We start from the raw sequence: 22,741 nt of genomic DNA on the forward strand, positions 1-22,741 counted from the left end.
CAATTGAGTCTAGTGTTTCCCCGGTGTCCTTGTATTTGATCACTTGAGGTAAGATCTCTAGGCCGGCTTTAAAATCCTTTTGAGGGTGACTGTGACCTCCAATCTGATCTTCCTGCCTCTACCTCCCAAGTGCTGGGCTTTCAGGGAGACCATAATGCCTGGCTCATTATGTTCTAAACATGTTTACTCTGGATTGTGTTGGACACACACCACTTCTGGAAAGGGACACCACACAGTTGAGACTGCTGTGGATGAGCTTACCTTTGTAATTGAATCAGGTGCCTACTAGTCACCATGGAGACTCATTTTTCTTGGTTGTTCCCTTAAGCACATTAGTGTTGTTAAACACCTTTTGTAGGGTTGGGGATTTAGCTCAGTGGTAGAACATTTGCCTAGCAAATGCAAGGCCCTGGGTTCAATCCTCAGCTCAAAACAAAAAACAAACAAACAAACCAAACACCTTTTGTAAAGTATTGTGGGGGTGGGAGAGATGGCTTTGATGGTTTTTCTGTGTGACAGCTCTGGCTGTCCTCGAACTCAGAGATCTGCCTGCCTCTGCCTCCATAGTCCTGGGATTAAAGTTATGCACCACCAACCACCCGGCTTTGAAAATCTTAAAATTACGTGTAGATATGTGAGTACAGACGATACATGTGAACTCAGGATGATTTGGGGGAGTTGGTTCTCTTCTGCCAGCAGGTTCTGGGACGGAATTCAGGTCAGGCTTGTACAGCAAGCACTTTTACCTGCTTAGCCATCTCACTAGCCAACCAAATCTTTTGACAGCTCAAGTAACAAGGAGCTATTGTTGAAGCCAACAAGACATGAGGAATTTCTAGATGTCCTATAGCTGAGAATAAAGTATCTTGAAGTGAGCCAGTGCAGCTCCACACCTGGATCTAAATCTAAATCAAAGCAGTGAGGTACCCACTGACAGCCACCAGGAAGCTGGATGCGGTGGTGCATGCTGAGGCAGAGCTATCACTAGAATTCCAGGATAGCCTGAGGTAGGCACAGACCATTTCAACCCATCCTACATCCTAACTCCCCCCCCACCCCAATAAAGGGTATTTTCCTGGTCTCGTCATTCGGAGGCACAGAACTGACAAGGTAAGGTGGGTATGGTGGTGCATGCCTTTAGTCCCAGCACAAGGGAGGTAGAGGTGGATGTCTTGAGTTTCAGGTTTATAGTTTATTTAAAAAACAAACAAAAAAAAAAAACAAGCAGCTATCAAGCCTGTAAAGACAGTCCAGCAGAAAAAGGCTCTTGTCAAAACTTGACTCCACAGGGATGGAAGAACCCATTCCCAAATTACTTCTGATCTTCACATACTATATAGCACAAGTGTTCACAAACACGTAAGCAAGTTTAATTTTAGGAATTAAGGGTGGTAGCACTTTCCTTTTTTAATCCCAGCACTCTGGAAGACAGGCAGGTAGATCTCTGAATCTGAGGCCAGCCTGATAACAAGAGCTAGTTCCAGGACAGCCAAGGCCAAAGAAAAACCACAAAAGAAATTTAAATACCAGCTATTTTCATTCCATGGCTAATGTTCATTGAGAGGCCTTAAGTGACCACATAGAAATAACAGAAAGGCACAAATCACCCATGTAGAGGCAGAAACTGGGGGTGTGGCTCCTAGATACAAGGGAGGGGAGCAAGAAGGGAGTGTGTGTTCTGAACTCAAAACCCTGCTGTGGGACCCTGGATGGAGAGACATTTGTTCTAAGCTTTGGCAAGAAACTCAGTAGTTTCTAAACTTAAGCTTCATTAGGCTACTCTGGAGGACATGTTTAGGAGGCTGGTCTGTACTAGCTCTGAGCAGGTCTTGGGTAGGCCCCTAGAACTTGCATGTCTAATGATTTCCCTGGGGATGGCTCAGGGAACAGAACTGCCAACAGTTAATTCACATCTGCACACGTCAGTTCTCACCAGACTAACAAAGGAAGGATGTGGCATCATAGATGTAGAGCAATCTTCCATCTTCAGGAGGGAGGCAATGTGTGCCTTCAAAGTCCATCACAAGGAAAGTGATTAAGTCCAATGTTAGGTTCTTAGCAGAAGTGAAAAAAAGGGGGCAGGGCACTTAAGTGGGAAAGCTGGCAGGTACAGACAATCCTGCCCAGCTTCTCTTTGGCGGGGAAGGTTCCTTCCCAACCTGTATTGTTGTGCATAAAAGGCTGGAGACAACTAAGGAGATATGCTATCAGGATGAGACAGGGCACTAGAACAGTGATGAGTGTGAAGGTGTATTTTGGCACATTTCATAAACTTGAAAACAACACTAAGGGCATTTACAGCTCCAAGGCAAGAGATGCTAGCTAGGTAGCTAGCTAGCTAGGTAGCTAAAAGCCTCACTTAGAAACAAAATGGACAGAAACCCCATCTCTGGAGGGGAATGGTGGGGCTTAGCTACCCAAGTCAGTGGTTCTAGTTCCCTGCAAGCCTACTACTAAAAGACCCCTACTGTGTGCTGCTTCCTCCATATAGGGAGCAGACAACAAAATAGTGCCAGCAGAACTCCCCAAGGCTCCGATGCCTATGGACAACTGAAGTCTTGTTCTTTCTGTGCCTGGTGCCAAAAAAGAAAAAAAGCTTCACTTCCTACCAAGATCTGTGCACAACACAACCCCACCCCAATACCCACCGAAAAAACCCCAGCACATCTAATTTTATAGGCATTTAATAGTTTACCAATTGGTACAATAAGATTTTTAATATGCAGAAAACATGAATAAATTTTGTTTTACACAGTCTGAGAGCAACAAATCTTACTGTAAAACACAAGAGCAATATTATATACATTCCTTGACTGATTTTTAAAATTGTGTCGTTATCTTCAGTGAACTCTTACAATCTGGGGAACTGTTCTCTCCAATGACCACCTCCGCAACGTTCATAGGAAATCAATGCTTGCCTTCATGTCAGTGTCAGGACGACTTCTAACTTGTAGTTTGTGTTTATTTTTCTAACATCTTCAGAGTGAGCTTTGGGGAGCCTGAAGGATAGGCAGGCGAGAAAGCAGCTACTTACATGATACAGTGGAAGGATAAAAGGCCAGTTCCAGTCGTGACTGTGAGTCCAGCTTCCCCAGCCCGCCCAGCCCACTGGAAAAACCAACACTTCTCTTCCAATTTTGCCCATGTTGCTTGTCTACCAAGACATTCTTCTTTGCACCATCTAGATTAACCAACACACTGGGTTTATATACAGCTGGACAGGAGGAGTAACCATTTTAAGTGCCTTTTCCTTCTATTTCAACTTCAGTTGCTTAAGGATTATCAAGCCACCACTGTCAACAAACAAATGTCCTTATTTTTAAATAGTTTTTCTTTAAATTAAAAAAACAAAAAAATAAAACTTTTTAGTGAGTGGTATCTGAAAGTTCACATGGAAACAGAAAGAGGCAAACAGGAGACTGGGCTTGGTGAGCCTAGAGCCAAAGCTTTCAAAGGACTACAGTACGCCATGGTCCAGGACGGCTTGCTAACACTAGCAATTGTGGGTAGTGCTCTAGGCACACCATTGGTCACACCACATGCAGACAGGACGGTCTTAGTCTCCTAAAGTGCAAGATGCCAAGTCAAAAGCAACTATTCTCCAGGCCATGTCTACACAAACCTCTGCAGCTTGCACTCTCCATGCGGTTAGGACTTGTTGGGCACGCTGTGCTATATAGGTGGCACTGGAATGTCTGTTCACACACACAGTCAATATCAACCTAGGACACAATTCTACCAGCTTTTTATTTCTTAATAAGTGGCCAATCCGACTCAAGAAAGTCACAAAGCAGCAGTGAACCGCTAACCAATTCATAAAGTCCTCTACTTACACACAACCCAAACCAGTAACTTTATCATTGTCCTTATCCCAGGCAAGGCACAGGGTTAGACAGCAGACAGAGAAAACAGTAACATAAGAGTAAGGGCATCAACAGGGCAGTGTCAAACAACAGTGCAAGAAACCTTTGCAAATCTGACGCCAGATGTGGATGTTGCCCCCCCTCCCCCTCATTACTAAAACAGGGCTCATTACGTTTGGATCCAGCTGTGGACCATCCCTGAGATTCAATGTTTGCTGCTGCTTAAGTGAAGGATGTCTGGTAATTCAGCTAAGCAGCAGGCTGCGGCGATCTCCCAAGTAAGGACAGCTTTGTTACAGAGCACCCCCTCCTCCATTGTCAGTGAGTCACTGCTGCAGGGGAGGAAACCCAGAACAGCAGCTTTGCTCCTCTACATTGGTACCATTCATTCTTTATTGTTTCTATAAATGATGTATAGATGTTGTGGCTTACCCTTAAAACAATTCATGTTGCTACATGCTAAAACTGAATTAAAAGACAAGACATTTAAACACAAACAAATGTTAAGATGCACCATTTCTATGTATTTATATTCTTGAAATAGGACAGGAAATAGCAGCAATGAGAACAAAGGTATTTTCCATAGCTTTTGGAGAAAAATCCAGTCAGAACAGCTAAAGGAAAAAGACTTTTCAATGTAAGCAGGGGTGTGAGGCAATGTTGTCCTGAAAACTAACCTACAGTGTTTGTGGAATCAAGACGGAGTTTTTGTCCTCAAAAATAGCCATTTATTTCTCAGAACACTTTTCCTTTCTAGAGAAATATCTGAGTAGTATTAAGAACAAACAAGTGAACAAAAGGACACACGCTAGACATCACGCTGCTCCTAGTGGCCTAATCTCTGTGTATATCTACAGGACATTAACTCTCACCTTTTGTCCTTTCGGGAATCAAATTTCCTTTAAATACTTAAAGGGACATTAAAAAAAATTATATATTACACAAATGAATAAAATGCAGTCCAGAAAAAAATTTCATTGTTAAACTGTTATTGTTATTTCATTGTTTTTGTTAACTTTTCAAATTGATTTTCTTAAAAAAAAAAAAAAAAAAAAAGTTGGTTAGCTAGACAATGGAATTCTTTATTAATAACTGATAATGGAATAGCGTTCCAAAAGTCATGGGCGAAACTCTCTTAATCCTACTGTAGTAACTTTGGATGAAAATATACAACATATCAGGGATGTGTAAAATGTTGAATGGCCACATTAGAGTGGAGAATGAAGGAGGTGGCTTTCTTTTAGCTTAGCAAAGGCCCTTAGAGCCAGAAGTGTCAGAAGCGCGGTGTGGTTGGTGCTCCACAGCAACATTTACTCTACTCATATGATTTAGCACTTCTTCAAACATTCAAGACCCAACAACATGGAGGTTGTATGTGTGTGATATACATATACAGACATACCCACTTAAGGATAGGTCCATATACTTATAAACATTTACATATAAACAAAAATGGAAAAAAAAACAACAGTATATTTCTATGCACGCTTCATTAAACCCTGTCATTTTTTATTAACTTTATGTGAAGCAGTTCAAATTGTTATCAGATTCATGTTAGAAACTGCTGTTTCTCCTGCTCCTTTAAAATGGGCACGCAACTTTGTCAGCATTTGTCATTCTGAAATGCACATTGCACATCCCTAAAAACATCATCAACACATAGTGATTTGTACCATGACACTCAAATTCTACTGGGGAGTCACATCACTACACAGTCCAACAGTATGGAGATACAACTCGAAGTATGTCTAGTGTGGAGAGAAGCTTAGAGTAGGACAGTGTTTTCCTGACCTGTTCACAAAGCAGGAAGACCCAAAGGAAAAAAGGATTCACTATTAGCTGCTGAGATTTTTCTTGAGATTTACGATCATTTTCTTACATAAATATACCACTAGCCTTTGCTTGATAGGCTGCCAAAACAAACATATCCTATTGATTTGGCAAAGGGGTCATGACAAAAACTTCAATGTGTAATCCCCATTAATTACACAGATGGAGCAAAAGATTCTGAATTGTAGTCTTATTTATCTAACACCCTTAAAGATTTATTAAGCACACTTAAGTGATGTTACATAGATACACATTTCAGAAAAAGCCCTAATAACCACCACTTCCCCCAAAATGAGGCCATCAAGTCAGGCACCAACAGATAGCAGGAAGAAAAACAATAATTAATAATCCAACATAAAATGACACTGTCAACTATTCAGTTTAGTGCCCTAGTTCAATTTATTCAACTTCTGCCCTTGTAGGCCTGGTGTGACCAATGCCAGCCCAGGTTTTTAAACCCTATGGTACTTCTAGACAACATATGTAAATTTACAGTATACAATTTGGATTCACCATGCATGAATACTTTGTGTGTAACATTTAATAAGCTCAATCTACATCCAGAATAATTTACATGAAAGGACAATATTTATTTAAACAGAGCTCAAATGGGGTAACCATGGTATCATCAGAGTGCATCCAGAGGGAAAAGGGAGGAAGAACCAAAGGAGACTCAATCAACGGCACTCCCACACCTTTACTGTTTGATCTACACTGCCAGTAACCACATAGGGTGCCGTCTTGTGGAAATCTGAAAGAGAAAAGGAAAGGCTTGTTTTCAAACCACTCTAAGCCAAACAGAACTTTTTGTTTGTTTTTGAGACGGGGTTTTGTATATAACCCTAGTAGGCTTCCCAAGCACTGAGATTCTATAAGCATGTGCCTCCACATGTGGATACAATATACCTGGTTTTCCTTATATACAGACCCATATACTCCCTAGAAACTACTGAGCTCACCAACTGGGTTAGGGGAGTTGAAACTCAATGGTTAAAGCCCACTCGTTACAAGTACCATCTCAAATGATGCTCAAAAATATGAATGAAGGCATACTCAGCATATCCATTTACTGAACACTGCTCCACGCTTAGTACTAATGCTTTATGTGGACAGCTAATCCTCACAACACTCCTGCCTAATTTACCAAGGGCTTTATTGTGGTCACCACGAGGCCCTCCAAAATACCCTAGTATATTATAACTTAATAAATTCACTCTTATGCATTCCATATGATACTGAGGACATGACACTTACATACAACTCCCCAAGTTTCTAGTACATGGCAGTGTTTACTCACCATTGGATAGTTTTGTTCTATTTTTCTTTTTAAACAACAGGGTCTTGCCATATATCCTCTGTTAAAACATTTATTCGTGTGTGTGTGTGTGTGTGTGTGTGTGTGTGTGTATACACATGTAGGCTCAAGTACAGAGGTGAGGCTCTCAGGAGCCACTCCTATCCTGTTACTGTTTGGGATATGGGGATCAAACATAGGTTTTGGGGCCTGCCCCAAAGCACCTCTGACTTCTGAACCATCTTGTCAGCTCCATTTGTTGTTTCTTGAAACAGGGTCTTGCTATGTATCCCAGACTATTATTTAAATTTTTTGTTGTTGTTCTTCTGCAGTACTGGTGTTTTTGAAACTAGTGTCTCAGTCAAGATAGGCTGTTATACCATGGAGTAACACCCACAGCATTATGACTTCTTTTGATAAATTTATAAACTAACAGGCAAGAAAAAGCTAACACTCAAGAGTGAGATCAGTAAATATCACTTTCATAAGTCTAGATTCTAAAACCAATGTACAACAGAGAAAGAAGTATTGGGGGGGGGGGGTGTTTCGAGACAGGATTTCTCTGTGTAGCTCTGGCTGTCCTAGAATAGACTCTGTAGACCAGGCTGGTCTTAAACTGACAGAGATCTGCCTGCCTCTGTTTCCTGAGTGATGGAACTAAAGGCATGTGCCACCATCACCCAACTGAAAGCAGCATTTTTATTATAAACTTAATTCTAGGAAGAGAAATCTAAAGGCACTGGATAGAACCCACAAGGGTAAAACATGCCTCTTCTATTTCACACTTAAAGAACTCAGTCATTTCTCACCTGGAAAAGTTCACAAGGTCACATAAAACTGTTACATCTGGCACTCCAGAATTCAAATGTGCGAGACCTCACAATGTGTACATACCCAAGGAGGTAACAAAGTGTTCATGCGCATTGAGGGTCTTCATGCATCGCTTGTTCTTGTAATCCCATACACGGAGAGTCTTGTCATCAGCACAACTCAAAATAAACTTCCCCCCAGAATGGAACAGAACTCCACGTACCCAATTATCATGACCCACCTTAAAGACAAAAGTATTTGACTTATTGAAAGTAACATTTGAGAAATAATACATTTTATTTTATTTTGGTTGTTCAAGACAGGGTTTCTCTGTGTAGCCCTAGCTGTCCTGGCACTCAGAGACCTGGCTATCTCTGCCTCCTCAGTGCTGGGATTAAAACTAGACACTATCAAGTTTGAAGCCAGCCTGGTCTACAAAGCAAATTCCAGGACAGTCAGAGCTGTTACACAGAGAAACTCTGTCCCAAAAAAACAAAACAAAAAAACTAAACTCTGCATTAAAAAAATAAAAATAAAAAAAATTGTTAAAAACTGAGGAGCCAAAGAGATGACTGAGGAATTAAGAGCAAGTCAAGGAGCCAGGTGGTAGTGGCCCATCATGCTTTAATCCCAGCACTCAAGAGGCAGAGGTGGGCAGGGCTTCACAGGAAAACCTTGTCTCAAACAAAACAAAACAAAACAAAACAAAACACCAACATGCAGAGGAGTTGACTAGGCAATTAAACACATGTACTGCTACTCTGTTAGAAGATGCGAATTTGGTTCCCAGTATCCATGACAGGCAGCTCACAATTGGCTGCAATTCCTGCTTCAAGAGGATCCAATGTTTCTAGCCCACCCAGGAACTGGCACATACATGTGCATACACACATAAAGACATATATATGTACATAATTAAAACCTGGAACACAATACAGTGACTTTTTTTTTTTTTTTAAAAGATGAGTCTGGACTATGCAGTAATCCTGGCTGAGCTGCAATTCTACATAGAACAGGCTGGCCTCAAATTTAAAGTGCTGGGTATTTCTTTTATCTTTGTTTTTGTTTTTTAAGACAGGTCTCTATGTAGCCCTGTTGTCCTGGAACTCACTCTGGAGACCACACTGGCCTCAAACTCAGAGATCCACCTGCCTCTGCTGGGATCAAAGGCATTCGCAATTCACTTACAGTACTGAGTTTTCCTTGTTTAGCATTTACACTTACTGGTTGACCCTGTCCTGCTCCTTTCCCCATCTTTCTGGTCCCCTTTCTTCATTGCATCACTCTGCTTCCAGTATTCCCTTCTCATCAATTCTTTAGTATACTTTAACATGTGTCAGTCATATTCTACAGACAGATCTGGTTAGTACCTAGTTCCTAAAACCATGAATGATGTATTATATACTAGTGTAGCAACATCCACAGAACCACTTATAATTTCTTAGGCAAACCAGTGTCCCCAAAAGCCCTATTTCTTACATGGAATCGCCAATGCTGCTACAATGACCTTTAACTCATTAAGCTATAATTAATTTCACAATAAAAAAATAAACCAAATAAGAAGTAGATGTCAACAAAGAGATGACAGCTAACAAATTAAAACAGAGTAAACAAGTCTGTAAGAGCTTTCTCTTTCAGAGTAGGTATTACACAGTGAGCTAAGCCCCTCCCCCTCCCAGTACTGACTAGTTTTATCGATTTCTTTTATTTAACATTAAAGTCCCAGGATGGAAATTTAGTAAGAAAGCACAGAGTATCTATTCCAAAGAGTTAAAAGCACAATGAAGGTGTCAAACATGTATGGAGATCATGCAAACTTACAAGAGTCATAAGGCACATGCCAGTACTGACGTCCCACATCTTAATAGTTTTGTCTCTGGAACCAGATAGCAAGAAGGGTCCAGGCTTGCCACTTTTTTTAGTCTACAGAAAATATAAAAGTTATTTTTCCCATGCAAGAAATAAGTACTTAAATAACTTCTATTATGTAATGACATTTATTCCAAATCTTGCAAAAAGGCTGTTTGCATCTATTTAATACACAACTGTTCTGACACTATACTTAACCTACCAAGAAAAATAGGCCCTACCTAGATAACACCAACAATGATAAAGGTACTGCCCAAGACTTCTGCAATCAAGAGTTAGAGATATCTAGCTAAGTGACAAAGTATTCACCTAGCATGAAGAGTTTCAGACTTGGTATCAAGTCTATGCTCAAAAGAGAGGTTTTTGTTTTGTTTTTTTTGGGGGGGGGGGTTTTTGAGACAGGGTTTCTCTGTGTAGCTTCATGCCTTTCCTGGAACTCACTCTGTAGTCCAGACTGGCCAAGAACTCACAGAGATCCACCTGCCTCTGCCTCCCGAGTGCTGGGATTAAAGGCGTGCGCCACCACTGCCCAAAAAAGGAGTTTTAGACTAATCAGACACAGACACACACACAGCCAGCCAGCCAGACATACACACACAATCAAATTTAATTACACACTGTATGTAACAACCACCAGAGGGCAGTATAAATCTTATTTAGAATTTATAATAGTTCAAATGAAGAGATAACAAACAATATTAATTTAGAGCCAGATGTGGTGGTGCACTCCTTTAATCCCAGTACTCAAAGAGGTAGAGGTAACTGGATTTCTGTATATACAAGGCAAGCCTGGTCTACAAAGAGTTCCAGGATAGCCAGGGCCCTTTCTGGAAAAATTTTTAAAAAGCAATTTTTTGAAAGAAAAAAAAAAAAAAAAAAAGATTCATTCAGGACTTCAGGACTTTGTTAAGATATACAGAGCCGGGCGGTGGTGGCGCATGCCTTTGATCCCAGCACTTGGGAGGTGGAGGCAGGCAGATCTCCGTAAGTTCGAGGCCAGCCTGGTCTAAAGATCGAGATCCAGGACAGACACCAAAATTGCACAGAGAAACCCTGTCTTGAAAAAAACAAAACAAAACAAACAAACAAACAAAAATACGGTATTTGTTTGGTTACTTTTAAATTTTTCTTTTTTTTTGTGCGGGTTGGGGAGAAGGTTGTATTTTTTTCCATTTGCCGTTTTTGTTTTTGAGACAGGGACTTGCTGTAAGCCTTTTGTCCTCAAGCACTGAGGTTATAGGCAAGGGCCACCATACCTGGCTTTAAATGATCAATTCTCTCTTTAGTAGATGATCTCCAACATGTATCAAATCAATGGGGAGCTACTGCTTTATTTATCTATTTGTATATGTACACAATTCATGCCAGGGATCCAGGTAAGGTCAGAGGACAACTTGAGGGAGTTGATTCCCAACTCCTACAATGTGGGTTCCAGGGATAAAACTCAGGCCACCAAGCTTGGTGGTCAGTGCCTTTACCTACTGAGCCATCTTACTGGCACAATAATAATTGATTTAAAAATATAAACAGCACTGACAACTGGACAAAGCAAAAAGACTCAAAATTCAGAATTTTAGGCTAAAGTCTTAGGTACATTAACAGACCTCAGACTGAGAATCAGAAAATTTACTTAAGGCTCTGTCCTATGGTACAATAAGAAAATCAAACAATGACATATAAAATCACACAGTACCTCAGATCCTGTTGCTTCAGAGATGGAAGAATATGAACTTTCCGGAGCCCAGGAAATGCATTCTACCACATGTTCATGTTCTCGGAGCTCAGCCTTGCATTCCTTTGTTGCTACAACCCATACACGCACAGTCTGGTCATTGGAACAGCTGGCTATCAGAGTGCCATCCTGATTTGGCCGCACCATACGTACCCATTCTCTGTGTCCTGTGAATGTCTTCACACAGTAGCTGTTAATATAAGTAATAATGTACACTGTGAATAAATGGCAACCATTAGGAAACTTTCCAGAAGTGATACAAAATTATGAATCAGGATAAAGAGAATAGCATTAGTTAGAGAAATTATAGCAGTCAACAATATAAATGTAAAATTTTGGTTTATAAAAGATGGGCACCAGCCAGAAGTCAAAAAGCATTATCTAAAATAGGCTGACAGAAAATACACAAATTAACAAAATATGGAATTTAGGTAAGATATATAGAAGGCATAAAATTTTCCAAAACTAAACACATACAAAACTTCAAGTCTAGCCGGGTGGCAGAGCCAGGCGGATCTCTATGAGTTCGAAGCCAGCCTAGTCTACAGAGCGAGATCCAGGACAGGCACAAAGCTACACAGAGAAACCCTATCTCAAAAAAACCCAAAACACCCCCCAAAAAACCCCAAGTCTAATGTCTACAGTCTAAGGTGTATATACAAAGGTATATCAGCATAAATGTTATTTAAATTCTAATTTAAACTCAGATCATCTTGAAAGAAAAAACAAAACAAAATAAAAAACAGGAAACAATAAGGAATTGACATCACACACACCTGGCTTTCAAGAATCTTTCTTACAATGCACATATGTTTCTTTTAAAGAGGAAGTTATTTTTTGAGACCTATATGTATAAATATGTCTAAATTGTCAATTTGGTGCTGGGGATGAAAACTAGGGCCTTGTGCATGTTAAGCAACTATGCTACATTTCCAGCCTTCAAATATATGTATGTGTGTCATGCTGATCATTCCAGGGTAAAGATAAAATTACTAAGCACTTAGAAAACAATTCTGTTTTGTTTTTAAAATCTTTTTGGCTGATGTTTTCCAACTAAATGTACTTACCCAGTTTGCACTTCCCACATTTTTATAGTTTTATCCCTTGAGGCAGACACTATATGATCTCCATTAGGCATGATGGCTACTGAAGAGACATTGTGGTCATGGCCTAAAACACATAATACAGGGAAATATTTAACAGTTTACTGTGGGTTTTTACTATGTTACTTAAAAAACTACAAAAAGTGCTACAATTTTACACTGTAAATTTGACAACATTATAAAAAAGTACTAAGTGAAAGAGAACAGAAAGGGCAGAATTTGGTCCTGTATTTAAATAGTGGTTGAAATTTATCTTTATTTAATACTGATGTTCAATAGGAGCAAATACTCTGATAGGTCATAAACACCGTTCACTTTCCAAACTAGCTATGCTTTCTGGAAAAAGCTCAAGGTATATATTTTTCAAGAAACTTTCCTGTCTTTTTTTAAAGATAAGATCTCGATACAAAGCACAATTCTGCTAGAATCCTAAAAACCTGCAAGCTGGGCAGTGGGGGGACATGTCTTTCATCTCAGCACTCAGGAGACAGAGGCAGGCCTGGTCTACAAAGCCAAAATAACAACAAAAACCTGGAATTATCGGTACGTGCCACCATGCCTTGCAAAAACTTTTTTTTTTTGAGACAGTATCTCATGTATATATGCCATGTGGACCTCAAACTTGCTATGTAGCCAAGGAAACTTTGAGCTTTTTGATCCTTCTGCTTCTATTTCTTTTTTGTGACAGGGTTTCTCTGTGTAGCTTTGCACCTTTCCTGGAACTCACTCTGTACACCAGGCTGGTCTCGAACTCACAGATCTGCCTGCTTCTGTCACCTGAGTGCTGGGATTAAAGGTGCCCACCACCACCACCCGGCTTCAACTTCTTGAGTAACAAAATTACAGGGTTACTTCCAATCAGGATCAATCACTGAGGGCTTTGTGCAAGTACAAATTCTTTAAGTGACAGCAGTAAAGTGACCCACAACTTACGGATGTTTTTTAAACATTTATTTATTTATTTATTGTGTATACAGTATTCTGTCTGCCTGCGTGCCAGAAGAGGGCGCCAGATCTCATTACAGATGGTTGTGAGCCACCATGTGGGTGCTAGGAATTGAACTCAAGACCTCTGGAAGAACAGCCAGTGCTCTTAACCTCTGAGCCATCTCTCCAGCCCAACTTACAGATTTTTAGATAACATATTTACAAAAGAATCTACCAAAACTCCTTTAATAGAACTAATTTGATGTAATGTATTTAAACAGTTGAAAAAAACTCACAAACTTCAACCATACACTCCATGTAATAAACCTGTGTACTAAATAGCACCAGCTAATCTTTTTGTTTTGTTTTGCTTTCTTAAGACCAGTGTACTGTGCAGCTCAATTGGGCTACAACTTGCTTTGTAGTAAAGGCCAGCCTTGAACTAGTGATCCTCCCAGCTTGGCCTCATGCCTGCTGGAATTATATACAGGCACCACCACACCTGGCTTGTTGTTAAATCACTAATACAGTATTTGTTCTTACCTATATCTAAACAACCATATTCTGCATCTTTAAAGAAAACAGAGCCAAGCCAAGTGGTGGTGGCACATGCCTTTAATGTCAGCTCTTGGGAGAGAGAAGCAGGCGGTTCTGTGAATTCAAGGCCAGTCTAGGATTGCTAGGGCTACACAGAGAAACCCTCTCTGGGGGAGGACAGGGGAGAGATGAGACAGTGCCAGGTGTGGTGGTGCACACCTTTGATCTTAGTACTTGAGACAGGTAGAAGCAGGCAGATCTCCAGTTCAGGCCAGCCAAGGATACACTGAGACCTTGTCCCAAAAACCTAAAAATGACAAAGGTTAGTATCTCCTATATACCAGATAAATTATGACTCACTTTTATCTTTTTAATTCTATGACATAGGTATTACCCCCTTAATTTTCCAGATGAAATAACCTACAGACACTTAAAAAAACTCGCCTAACAAGAACATCTCTATCACCAAAGTTTGTTCCTCAAATTTGCCCATTAATGCAGACAACTAAGAGTTAAATGTAGGGTACCGATATGTGGTTAGCAAATTCTTTCTTCTCTCAAGTGTCCTACCAGAAATTAAAGTACCATCCTCTACCCCTTACCATGCATGGTTCTGATGCACTCAAAGCCCTGAAAATCCCACAGTTTGATCGTCATGTCTGCAGAACAGGAAGCCAGAAGCTTGCCACTGTGGTCAAAGGAAATGTCCTGTACAGAGTCTGTGTGCCCCTTGAGTGTTCGTTCAAAGTCTCCTGTCTCATAGTCCCACACCTGTCAAGTGAATAGAAAAATGGTCAACACCAATTCATCACTTCCTCATTTCTCATTAACACTCAGCAGCTTAGTCTGGCACCTTACTAATTAACAAATAACAACAGTAGTAATAATAGTAAGAAATATCCAATCTTCAAGTACAAACTGGCCTTTCTCAATAGAGAAAAATTGAGCTCAAATTATCCCAAACAGACCTCCAGTGTCATATCTGTTAAGTATCTACCACTTAAATATGCTAATGAGAAGGTACAAAAAGTCAAAACACACTAGTCTCATAGTAAGTGCTAGACATAAATAAGGAAATTCAAGCACAAAAAGGATGTGTTGGGGCAATGACAGGCATTTGTATGTATCATTCCCATTTTAGTATATGTGCTGCCGAAGCTAGCACCAGGCAGTACAACAGTGAACTGATTTAACAGCATTAGAGCACAGATATTGAAAGGACCAAGGAAAGATTTTACAAAATACAAACTATTCCTGAATCATAGCTCATGATTAACAAAAACATCTCATTTGGAAAAGTCTCAATTTGAAACGACATTTTTTCCCCTAAAATTATGAGTTACCAAGAATCAATTTACAAAGAGATATTTATTACTCAAGAACATACTAAATCTTTGTTCTGGTGGCCAAATTGTAGCCTGATTGAAATCATTTTTAAAAATACTGAGCCGGGCAGTGGTGGCGCATGCCTGTAATCCCAGCACTCGGGAGGCAGAGGCAGGTGGATCTCTGTGAATTTGAGGCCAGCCTGGTCTACAGAGCTAGCTAGTCCAGGACAGGCTCCAAAGCTACAGAGAAACCCTGTTTCGAAAACCAAAAAACTGATTATAGGGCTGGAAAGATGGCTCAGAGGTTAAGAGCACTGCTTCGTCTTCCAAAAGTCCTGAGTTCAATTCCCAGCAACCACATTGTGGCTCACGACCATCTGTAATGAGATCTGGTGCCCTCTTCTGGCCTGCAGGGATATGTGCAGACAGAACACTGTATACATAATAAAATAAATAAATCTTAAAAAAACAAAAATATGGATTACAGCACTTGCTTTGCATGCAACAAGTCCTAGGTTCAATTTAATCTCCAGCCACTCAAAAAAAAAAAAAAAAAAAAACCCAAAAACATTAAAAATCCAATCAAAAATGGAAATAAAAGAAAAAAAATCAAACACTGATTCCATGCTCTAAAATGAAACAGTTGCATCCACTCTACCCACATTAAGTACTAATTTAAATGTAAATGTAATAAGGTGTGTGTGTGTGTGTGTGTGTGTGTGTGTGTGTGTGTGTGTGTAAATTTGGGGAAAATAGCTAATATTTTTAAAAAAGCAAAAAACTTTTCTAGGCAATACATTAAAAAATAATTTATTCTATTTTGAGTATTTTGTCCACATATCATGCATGTGTACCCCATTCATACCTGGTACCCTGTGAGGCTAGAGGAGGACCCTGGGTCCCCTGGAACTGGAGTACAGATGGTTGAGAGCCACCATGTGAAAGCTGAAAACCAAACCTTGAACCTCTGCGAGAGCAGCAAGTGCTCTTAACTGCTGAGCCTTCTCTCCAGTCCATTTTAAAAACTTAAAACAGTCAACACAAGAGGACTGATAAACAAATAAAAAAAACCTACATTTATAAGGAATTTCTAGTATAAACATGTTATGTAAAAAATACAAATTTATATCGCACCAAAACTATAAAAAGTATTTTTCCTAATTTTGTTGCTATTGTTTGTTTTGAGATAGGTTATCAATGTGTAGACCAAGCTGGCTTTAAACTCACAGACCTACTTGCCTCTGCCTCATAGGTGATGAAACTAAAGGTATGCACTGTATGACCAGCCAGGTTTTGTTTTGTTTTGTTTTAAAAGCAGTCTTCCTAGGTTGCTTAAGCTATTGTGATTTCATGAACCATCCATCTGCCCCACTCTCTGGAGTGCTAGGAACAAATCATCATGCCCAGCTCTAAATGAATGAAACTTTACACCATTCAAACATTCTATCACTTCCATATGAAAGAGGTCACTGTGTGTTTAATTCTGTGCTTGCCTAGCTGGATTCATCCCTAAGTATATCAGGGGGGGGGGTTGTTTATTTTTATCTTTTGAGACAGGGTTTCAGGTGGCCTAGCCCTGACCATCTTCCTGTCTCAGGTTCCCAAGTGCTAGAATTACAAACATGTGCTACCTATCACCCCCAAAACTATTCATTTTTTAATTTTTAAAGATTTTAAAAATCTCTCTGTTTTTGTGTCTGTATATGTGGAGATCAAAAGCTCTGGCTGTACTACTCTCTTTGTAGACCATACTGGCCTCTGCTGCCCAAGTGCTGGGATTAAAAGTGTGTACCACTACATCTGGCCTCTTTTTATTTTTTATTTAAAGACTGCCCCATTAAATTGCCCAGGCTTGCCCTGAACTTAATCTGTAACCCACACTGGCCTTAAAATTCTTTTGCCTCAGCTTCCCAAGCAGCTGGAATTTCAAGCCACCCCACCACACAGTATGGTTAGAGCAGTGGTTCTCAACTTTCCTAATGCTGCAACCCTTTACACACTTCCTCATACTGTGATGAACCCCAACCATAAAATTACTTTCATTGATACTTTGTAACTGTAATTTTGCTACTGCTATAAATCGAAATGTAAATACCTGATATATTCGACACCCAAAGGGGTTGTGATCCATAGGTTGAGAACCACTGGCTTAGAACAATTCTTTAAATATACTCTGAAATAAGAACTTTTGGGGGCTAGAAAGACGGTTCAGAGATTCAGAGTACTGGCTGCTCTGTCAGAGGACATGGGATCAATTCCCAGCATCCACATGGCAGTTCATAACCATCTATAACTTCAGCTCCAAAGGATCCAAGGTCCTCTCCAGGTCTCCATAGGTACCAGGCACACAAGTGGGCATAGACCTCCCTCCCCCACACACAGACAAAATAGCTATACATAAAATAAAAGTAAAAAACAAATAATCTTGTCTCTTCATAACTACAAATAAGACAATAATATAATGTACTGCTATGAAGAGAAAAAAAAATACACATAACCAGCCGGGAAGTGCTGGCACATGCCTTTAATCCCGGCACTCAGGAGGCAGAGGTAGGTGGATCTCTATATGAGCTTGAGGCCAGCCTGGTCTACGGAGTGAGTCCCAGGACAGCCAGGGCTACAGAGAAACCCCGTCTCAATGTATATTATATATAAATATAAAAAAAACCCACCAATGATTGTGGCTTTTCCTTTTGCCCCTATGTTTTCTAAATCACATAGACTATGCCTATTACAGCAGTCTCCCCTTATTCATGGGTGACACATTTCCAAGACTACAGGTGAAGCCTAAAAAGTACAGGTAGTATCAAAATATATACATTAGATTGTTCCTATACACACACACTTATGAATTTATATTACAAATTAGACAAGTAACATTTTAATAATAACTAGTATAAACTAATCACAGCAATACAGTGTAAGAAACATGTAACTGTGCTTATACTGGTATTTTAGACTGTAGTACCCTAGGTAATAAAAATTACAAAAAGCAAACAAAAGGAGGAGTTAATGATTTTATTACTAGAATTTTCTGGGGTTTTTTTTTGTTGTTGTTGTTGAACTGGGGATCGAACTCAGGGCCCTGCGCTTGCTAGGCAAGTGCTCTACCACTGAGCTAAATCCCCAACCCCTGTTTTTTGTAATTAATTAATTATTTTTTCTATTATCAGCTTGATACAGTATAAATTCTTATCCTAATAGTGAAATGATTGATTGAGGCTTGCCCAGTAGTTGAGTAAAACCAAAACTTATTATAAGCCACGGTCATCCTAGGGTCCCCCCTGCTATGTAGCTTCCCTGGTTCTGTGGGTTGCAGTCTGATTGTTCTTTGCTTTTTATCTAGAATCCACTTATGAGTGAGTAGATACAATGTTTGTCCTTCTGGGTTTGGGTTATCTCACTCAGGATAATTTTTTCTAGTTCCATCCATTTGCCTGCAAATTCATGCTGTCATTGTTTTTCTCTGCTGAGTAGTACTCCATTGTGTATATGTACCACATTTTCTTAATCCATTCTTCAGTTGATAGGCATCTAGGTTTTTGCCAGGTTCTGGCTATTACAAACAGTGCTGCTGTGAACATAATTGAGCATGTATCTTTGTGGTATGATTGAGCATCCCAAGAGTGGTATGGCTGGGTCTTGAGGTAGATCGATTCCCAATTTTCTGTGAAACCGCCATACTGATTTCCTCAGTGGTTCTACAAGTTTGCATTCCCACCAACAGTGGAGGAGTATTCCCTTTACTCTGCTCCGCATCCTCTCCAACATTGACTGTCATTAGTGTTTCTGATCATGGCCATTCTGACAGGTGTAAGGTGGTATCTCAGAGTCATTTGATTTCCATTTCTCTGATGATTAAGGATGTTGAACACTTCTTTAAATGTCTTAATTGGACTGTTCAGTATTTTGATGTCTAGTTTCTTGAGTTCTTTATATACTTTGGAGATAGTCCTCTGTCAGATGTGGGGTTGGTAAAGGTCTTTTTCCATTCTCTAGGCTGTCTTTTTGTCTTACTAAGTCTTTTCCCCTACAAAAGCTTCTGTTTCAAGAGGTCCCATTTATTAATTGTTGTGCTCAGTGTTTGTGCTGCTGGTGTTATATTTAGGAAGTGACCTTCTGTGCCAATGTGTTCAAGTGTACTTCCTACTTTCTCTTCTATTAAGTTTAGTGTAACTGGATTTATGTTGAGGTCTTTGATCCACTTGGACTTGAGTTTTGTGCATGGTGACAGATATGAATCTATTTGCAATCTTTTACATATTGACATCCAGTTATGCCAGCACCATTTGTTGAAGATGCTCTCTTTTTTCCATTGTAGTTTTGGCTTCTTTGTCAAAAATCAGATGTTCATATGTGCGTGGATTAATGTCATGGTGGTCTATATGTCCAGATTTTATACCAGTACCAAGCTCTACAGTAAAGCTTGAGATCAGGGATGATGATGATGCCTCCAGAGGTTGCTTTATTATATAGGATTCTTTTAGCTATCTGGGTCTTATGTTTTTCCATATGAAGTTGAGTATTTTTCTTTCCAAGTCTGTGAAGAATTGTGTTGGGATTTTGATGGGGATTGCACTGAATCTGTAGATTGCTTTTGGTAAGGTTGCCATTTTTACTATGTTAATCCTACCTCTATCCATGAGCATGGGAGATCCTTCCATATTCTGATACCTTATTCAATTCCTTTCTTTAGAGATTTAAAGTTCTTATCAAAAAGGTCCTTCACTTGTTTAGCATTATTATCCCAAGGTATTTTTTTGTTTTGTTTTTTGTTTTTTGAGACAGGGTTTCTCTGTAGCTTTGGAGGGTGTCCTGAACTAGCTTTGTAGACCAGGCTGGCCTCGAACTCACAGAGATCCACCTGCCTCTGCCTCCTGAGTGCTGGGATTACAGGTGTGTGCCACGACCGTCCAGCATCCCCAGGTATTTTATATTATTTGTGGCTATTGTAAAGGGTAATGTTTCTCTGACTTCTTTCTCAGCCCTTTTATCATTTGTGTATAGGAGGGCTATTGATTTTTTTGAGTTGATCTTGTATCCTGCCATTTTACTGAAGCAGTTTATCACCTGTAACTTTCTGTTTCTTTTTTCTTTCTTTTTTGGTTTTTTTCAAGACAGGGTTTCTCTGTGTAGCCTTGTCTGTCCTGGAACTCACTCTGTAGACCAGGATGGTCTCGAATTCATAGAGATCTACTTCCCTCTGCCTCCCTAGTGCTAAGATTAAAGGTGTATAACACCCCAAATCCCTATTCCCTATTCCCTATCTGCAGATTATACTTCTGCTTACCAAAGTACATTTTCCATGTCACTAAAATTTTCACCAGTCTGAACATGGTGATAAATGTGTTTATTCCCACCAGGGGCAGAGGTAGGTGGATTGCTATGAGTTAGAGAGAGCCACGGCTACAAGGTGACTCACTGTCTGAAGGGGGGGCAGAGAGGGGGAAGCCAAGAAACCAGGGGCTGATGAGATGGTTAGAAGGTAAAAGCACTTGCCACAAAGCCTGATGAGTTCAATTCTGAAATCCACACGGTCAAAGGAGAGAACCAACTTCTACAAGTTGTCCTTTGACCTCTACATCCATGTCATAGCACACATGCATATCAATATAATAAACACATACACTATTAAACTCAAGACTGCTCCTTCCTAAGGAAAGAAAAGGAAGTATAAAATTTTGAAGTCTTTCATGTAGTTTGTTAAATTATTGTCTGAAATGTAAGAATGTTTACTTTCATCATTACTGGAAATTCTTTTTTAAAATGTAAAACAGGGGCTGATGAGATGGCTCAGCGGGTAATGAAAATTGATGAACAAGCCTGGCCATCTGAGTTCAATCCTCAGAACCCACATAAAGTGAATAGAGAGCCAGGTGTTGGTAGCGCACACCTTTAGCCCTAGCACTTATGAGGTAAAGGCAGGCGAATCTCTTGAGTTTGAAGCCAGCCTGGTCTATATATTCAGTTCCAGAACAGCCAAAGCTTTACAGGGAAACCCTGTCTCAGAAAACCAAAAATTGGATGAAGAGAACTACTTAACCCAAATTGTCCTCTATTATAAAACCACTGTGGTACACACAACCTTCAAACAGAAACATACAATAAATAAATCCCTGACTGTTAGATAAAACACATGTAATTTCAATTTACATTTTTTTCTTACTTAGTAGTGAGGTCAAAACTATTCAAATTACTTTTAACCTTGGTTACTCATAGTCATCAGTTCTACCTTCCGAGTTTTGAGAATACAGAGATACACAGCACCACACTAGCAAGGCCCCGGGATTTGATCCCCAGCCCAACTTCCTCCTTCAAAACTACTATGAACTGTTCTGAATACTTATCATTGATCCATTTTCCTCAATTATTATATATGAATGTTGATGGTATTATAACTGAAAGGCTTTAAAGGTAAAAAGTGGAAGAGAAGTTGGAGATATGGCTCAATGGTTAAGAATAACTGATGTTCTTTCAAGAACCTGAATTCAGTTCGCAGCATTCCATGAAGGGTGGCTCACAACTTTCTGCAACCCCAGTTCCAGCATAAGAAATACCATCAACTGAGATCCATGTGCATGGTGCACACACATATACATAAAGATTTTTTTTAAAAATGTGGGGGGTTGGGGATTTAGCTTAGCAGTAGAGCGCTTGCCTAGCAAGCACAAGGCCCTGGGGTTCGGTCCTTAGCTTAAAAAAAAAAAAAAATGTGTATGTGTATAGGAGTGAGTAAATCAATGAACTTCCAGGATCATCACATTAAGACTATGTAACACACTGCACACTGGGCACGGTGGCACACAGCTTTAATTCCAGTACTCAGGAGCATGAGGCAGGCAGACTCCTTAACTTTGAGACCACCTTGGTCTACACAGTAAGTTTCTGGACAGCCAGGGAGATGTACAGAGACCCTGTCTCAAAATAAATTGATTAATTTAAAAAGAATATGTTAAACATATTCACTTTGAAAAATTGGTAAAACATAGTCATACTTAAGTCACGCCTGCAGCTTAGGTAAGACTGCTGTTATTACAGGTATAAACAATGACATTTTCTTAACTCTCTACAAGTAGAACTTAATGTTCATTCTTTATATAAAATAAGCCTTAGAACAAAGGAACTCATCTATTATTTTATCTTTCTTTCGTTCTTTATTAATTACGTATAGTGTCCTGCCTGCATGAATGCCAGAAAAGGGCACCAGATCTCAGTATAGATGGTTGTGAGCCACCACATGGTTGCTGGGAATTGAACTCAGGAACTCTAAAAGAGAACCCAGTACTCTTAATCTATGAGCCATCTCTCCAGCACAATTATATTTTATCTTTCTATCTTTTTGTTTTGGTTTGTTGTTTTTTTTGTTTTTGTTTTTTTTTTTTTTTGGTTTTTGGAGACAGGGTTTCTCTGTAGCTTTGGAGCCTGTCCTGGACTAGTTCTGTAGACCA

The 22,741-nt window shown here is 39.7% G+C and overlaps 1 protein-coding gene across 1 annotated transcript in view; it reads right to left on the reverse strand.

The window, feature by feature from the left end:
- Positions 1 to 2,668: 2,668 nt before the first annotated feature.
- Pafah1b1 (platelet activating factor acetylhydrolase 1b regulatory subunit 1) overlaps positions 2,669 to 22,741 on the reverse strand; it is a 66,462-nt gene continuing 46,389 nt past the window's right edge. Inside the window, exons 6-11 of the mRNA XM_036195689.1 lie at positions 14,568 to 14,736; positions 12,466 to 12,568; positions 11,360 to 11,588; positions 9,619 to 9,720; positions 7,882 to 8,038; positions 2,669 to 6,444 (exon numbers count right to left, since the gene is read on the reverse strand). Coding sequence (XP_036051582.1) covers positions 6,371 to 6,444; positions 7,882 to 8,038; positions 9,619 to 9,720; positions 11,360 to 11,588; positions 12,466 to 12,568; positions 14,568 to 14,736 — 834 coding nt within the window. The 3' untranslated portion in view covers positions 2,669 to 6,370. The remainder of the gene's footprint in view (positions 6,445 to 7,881; positions 8,039 to 9,618; positions 9,721 to 11,359; positions 11,589 to 12,465; positions 12,569 to 14,567; positions 14,737 to 22,741) is intronic.

The sequence above is a fragment of the Onychomys torridus genome, chromosome 8 (genome assembly GCF_903995425.1).
Source record: "Onychomys torridus chromosome 8, mOncTor1.1, whole genome shotgun sequence".
Taxonomy (NCBI): Eukaryota; Metazoa; Chordata; class Mammalia; order Rodentia; family Cricetidae; genus Onychomys; species Onychomys torridus.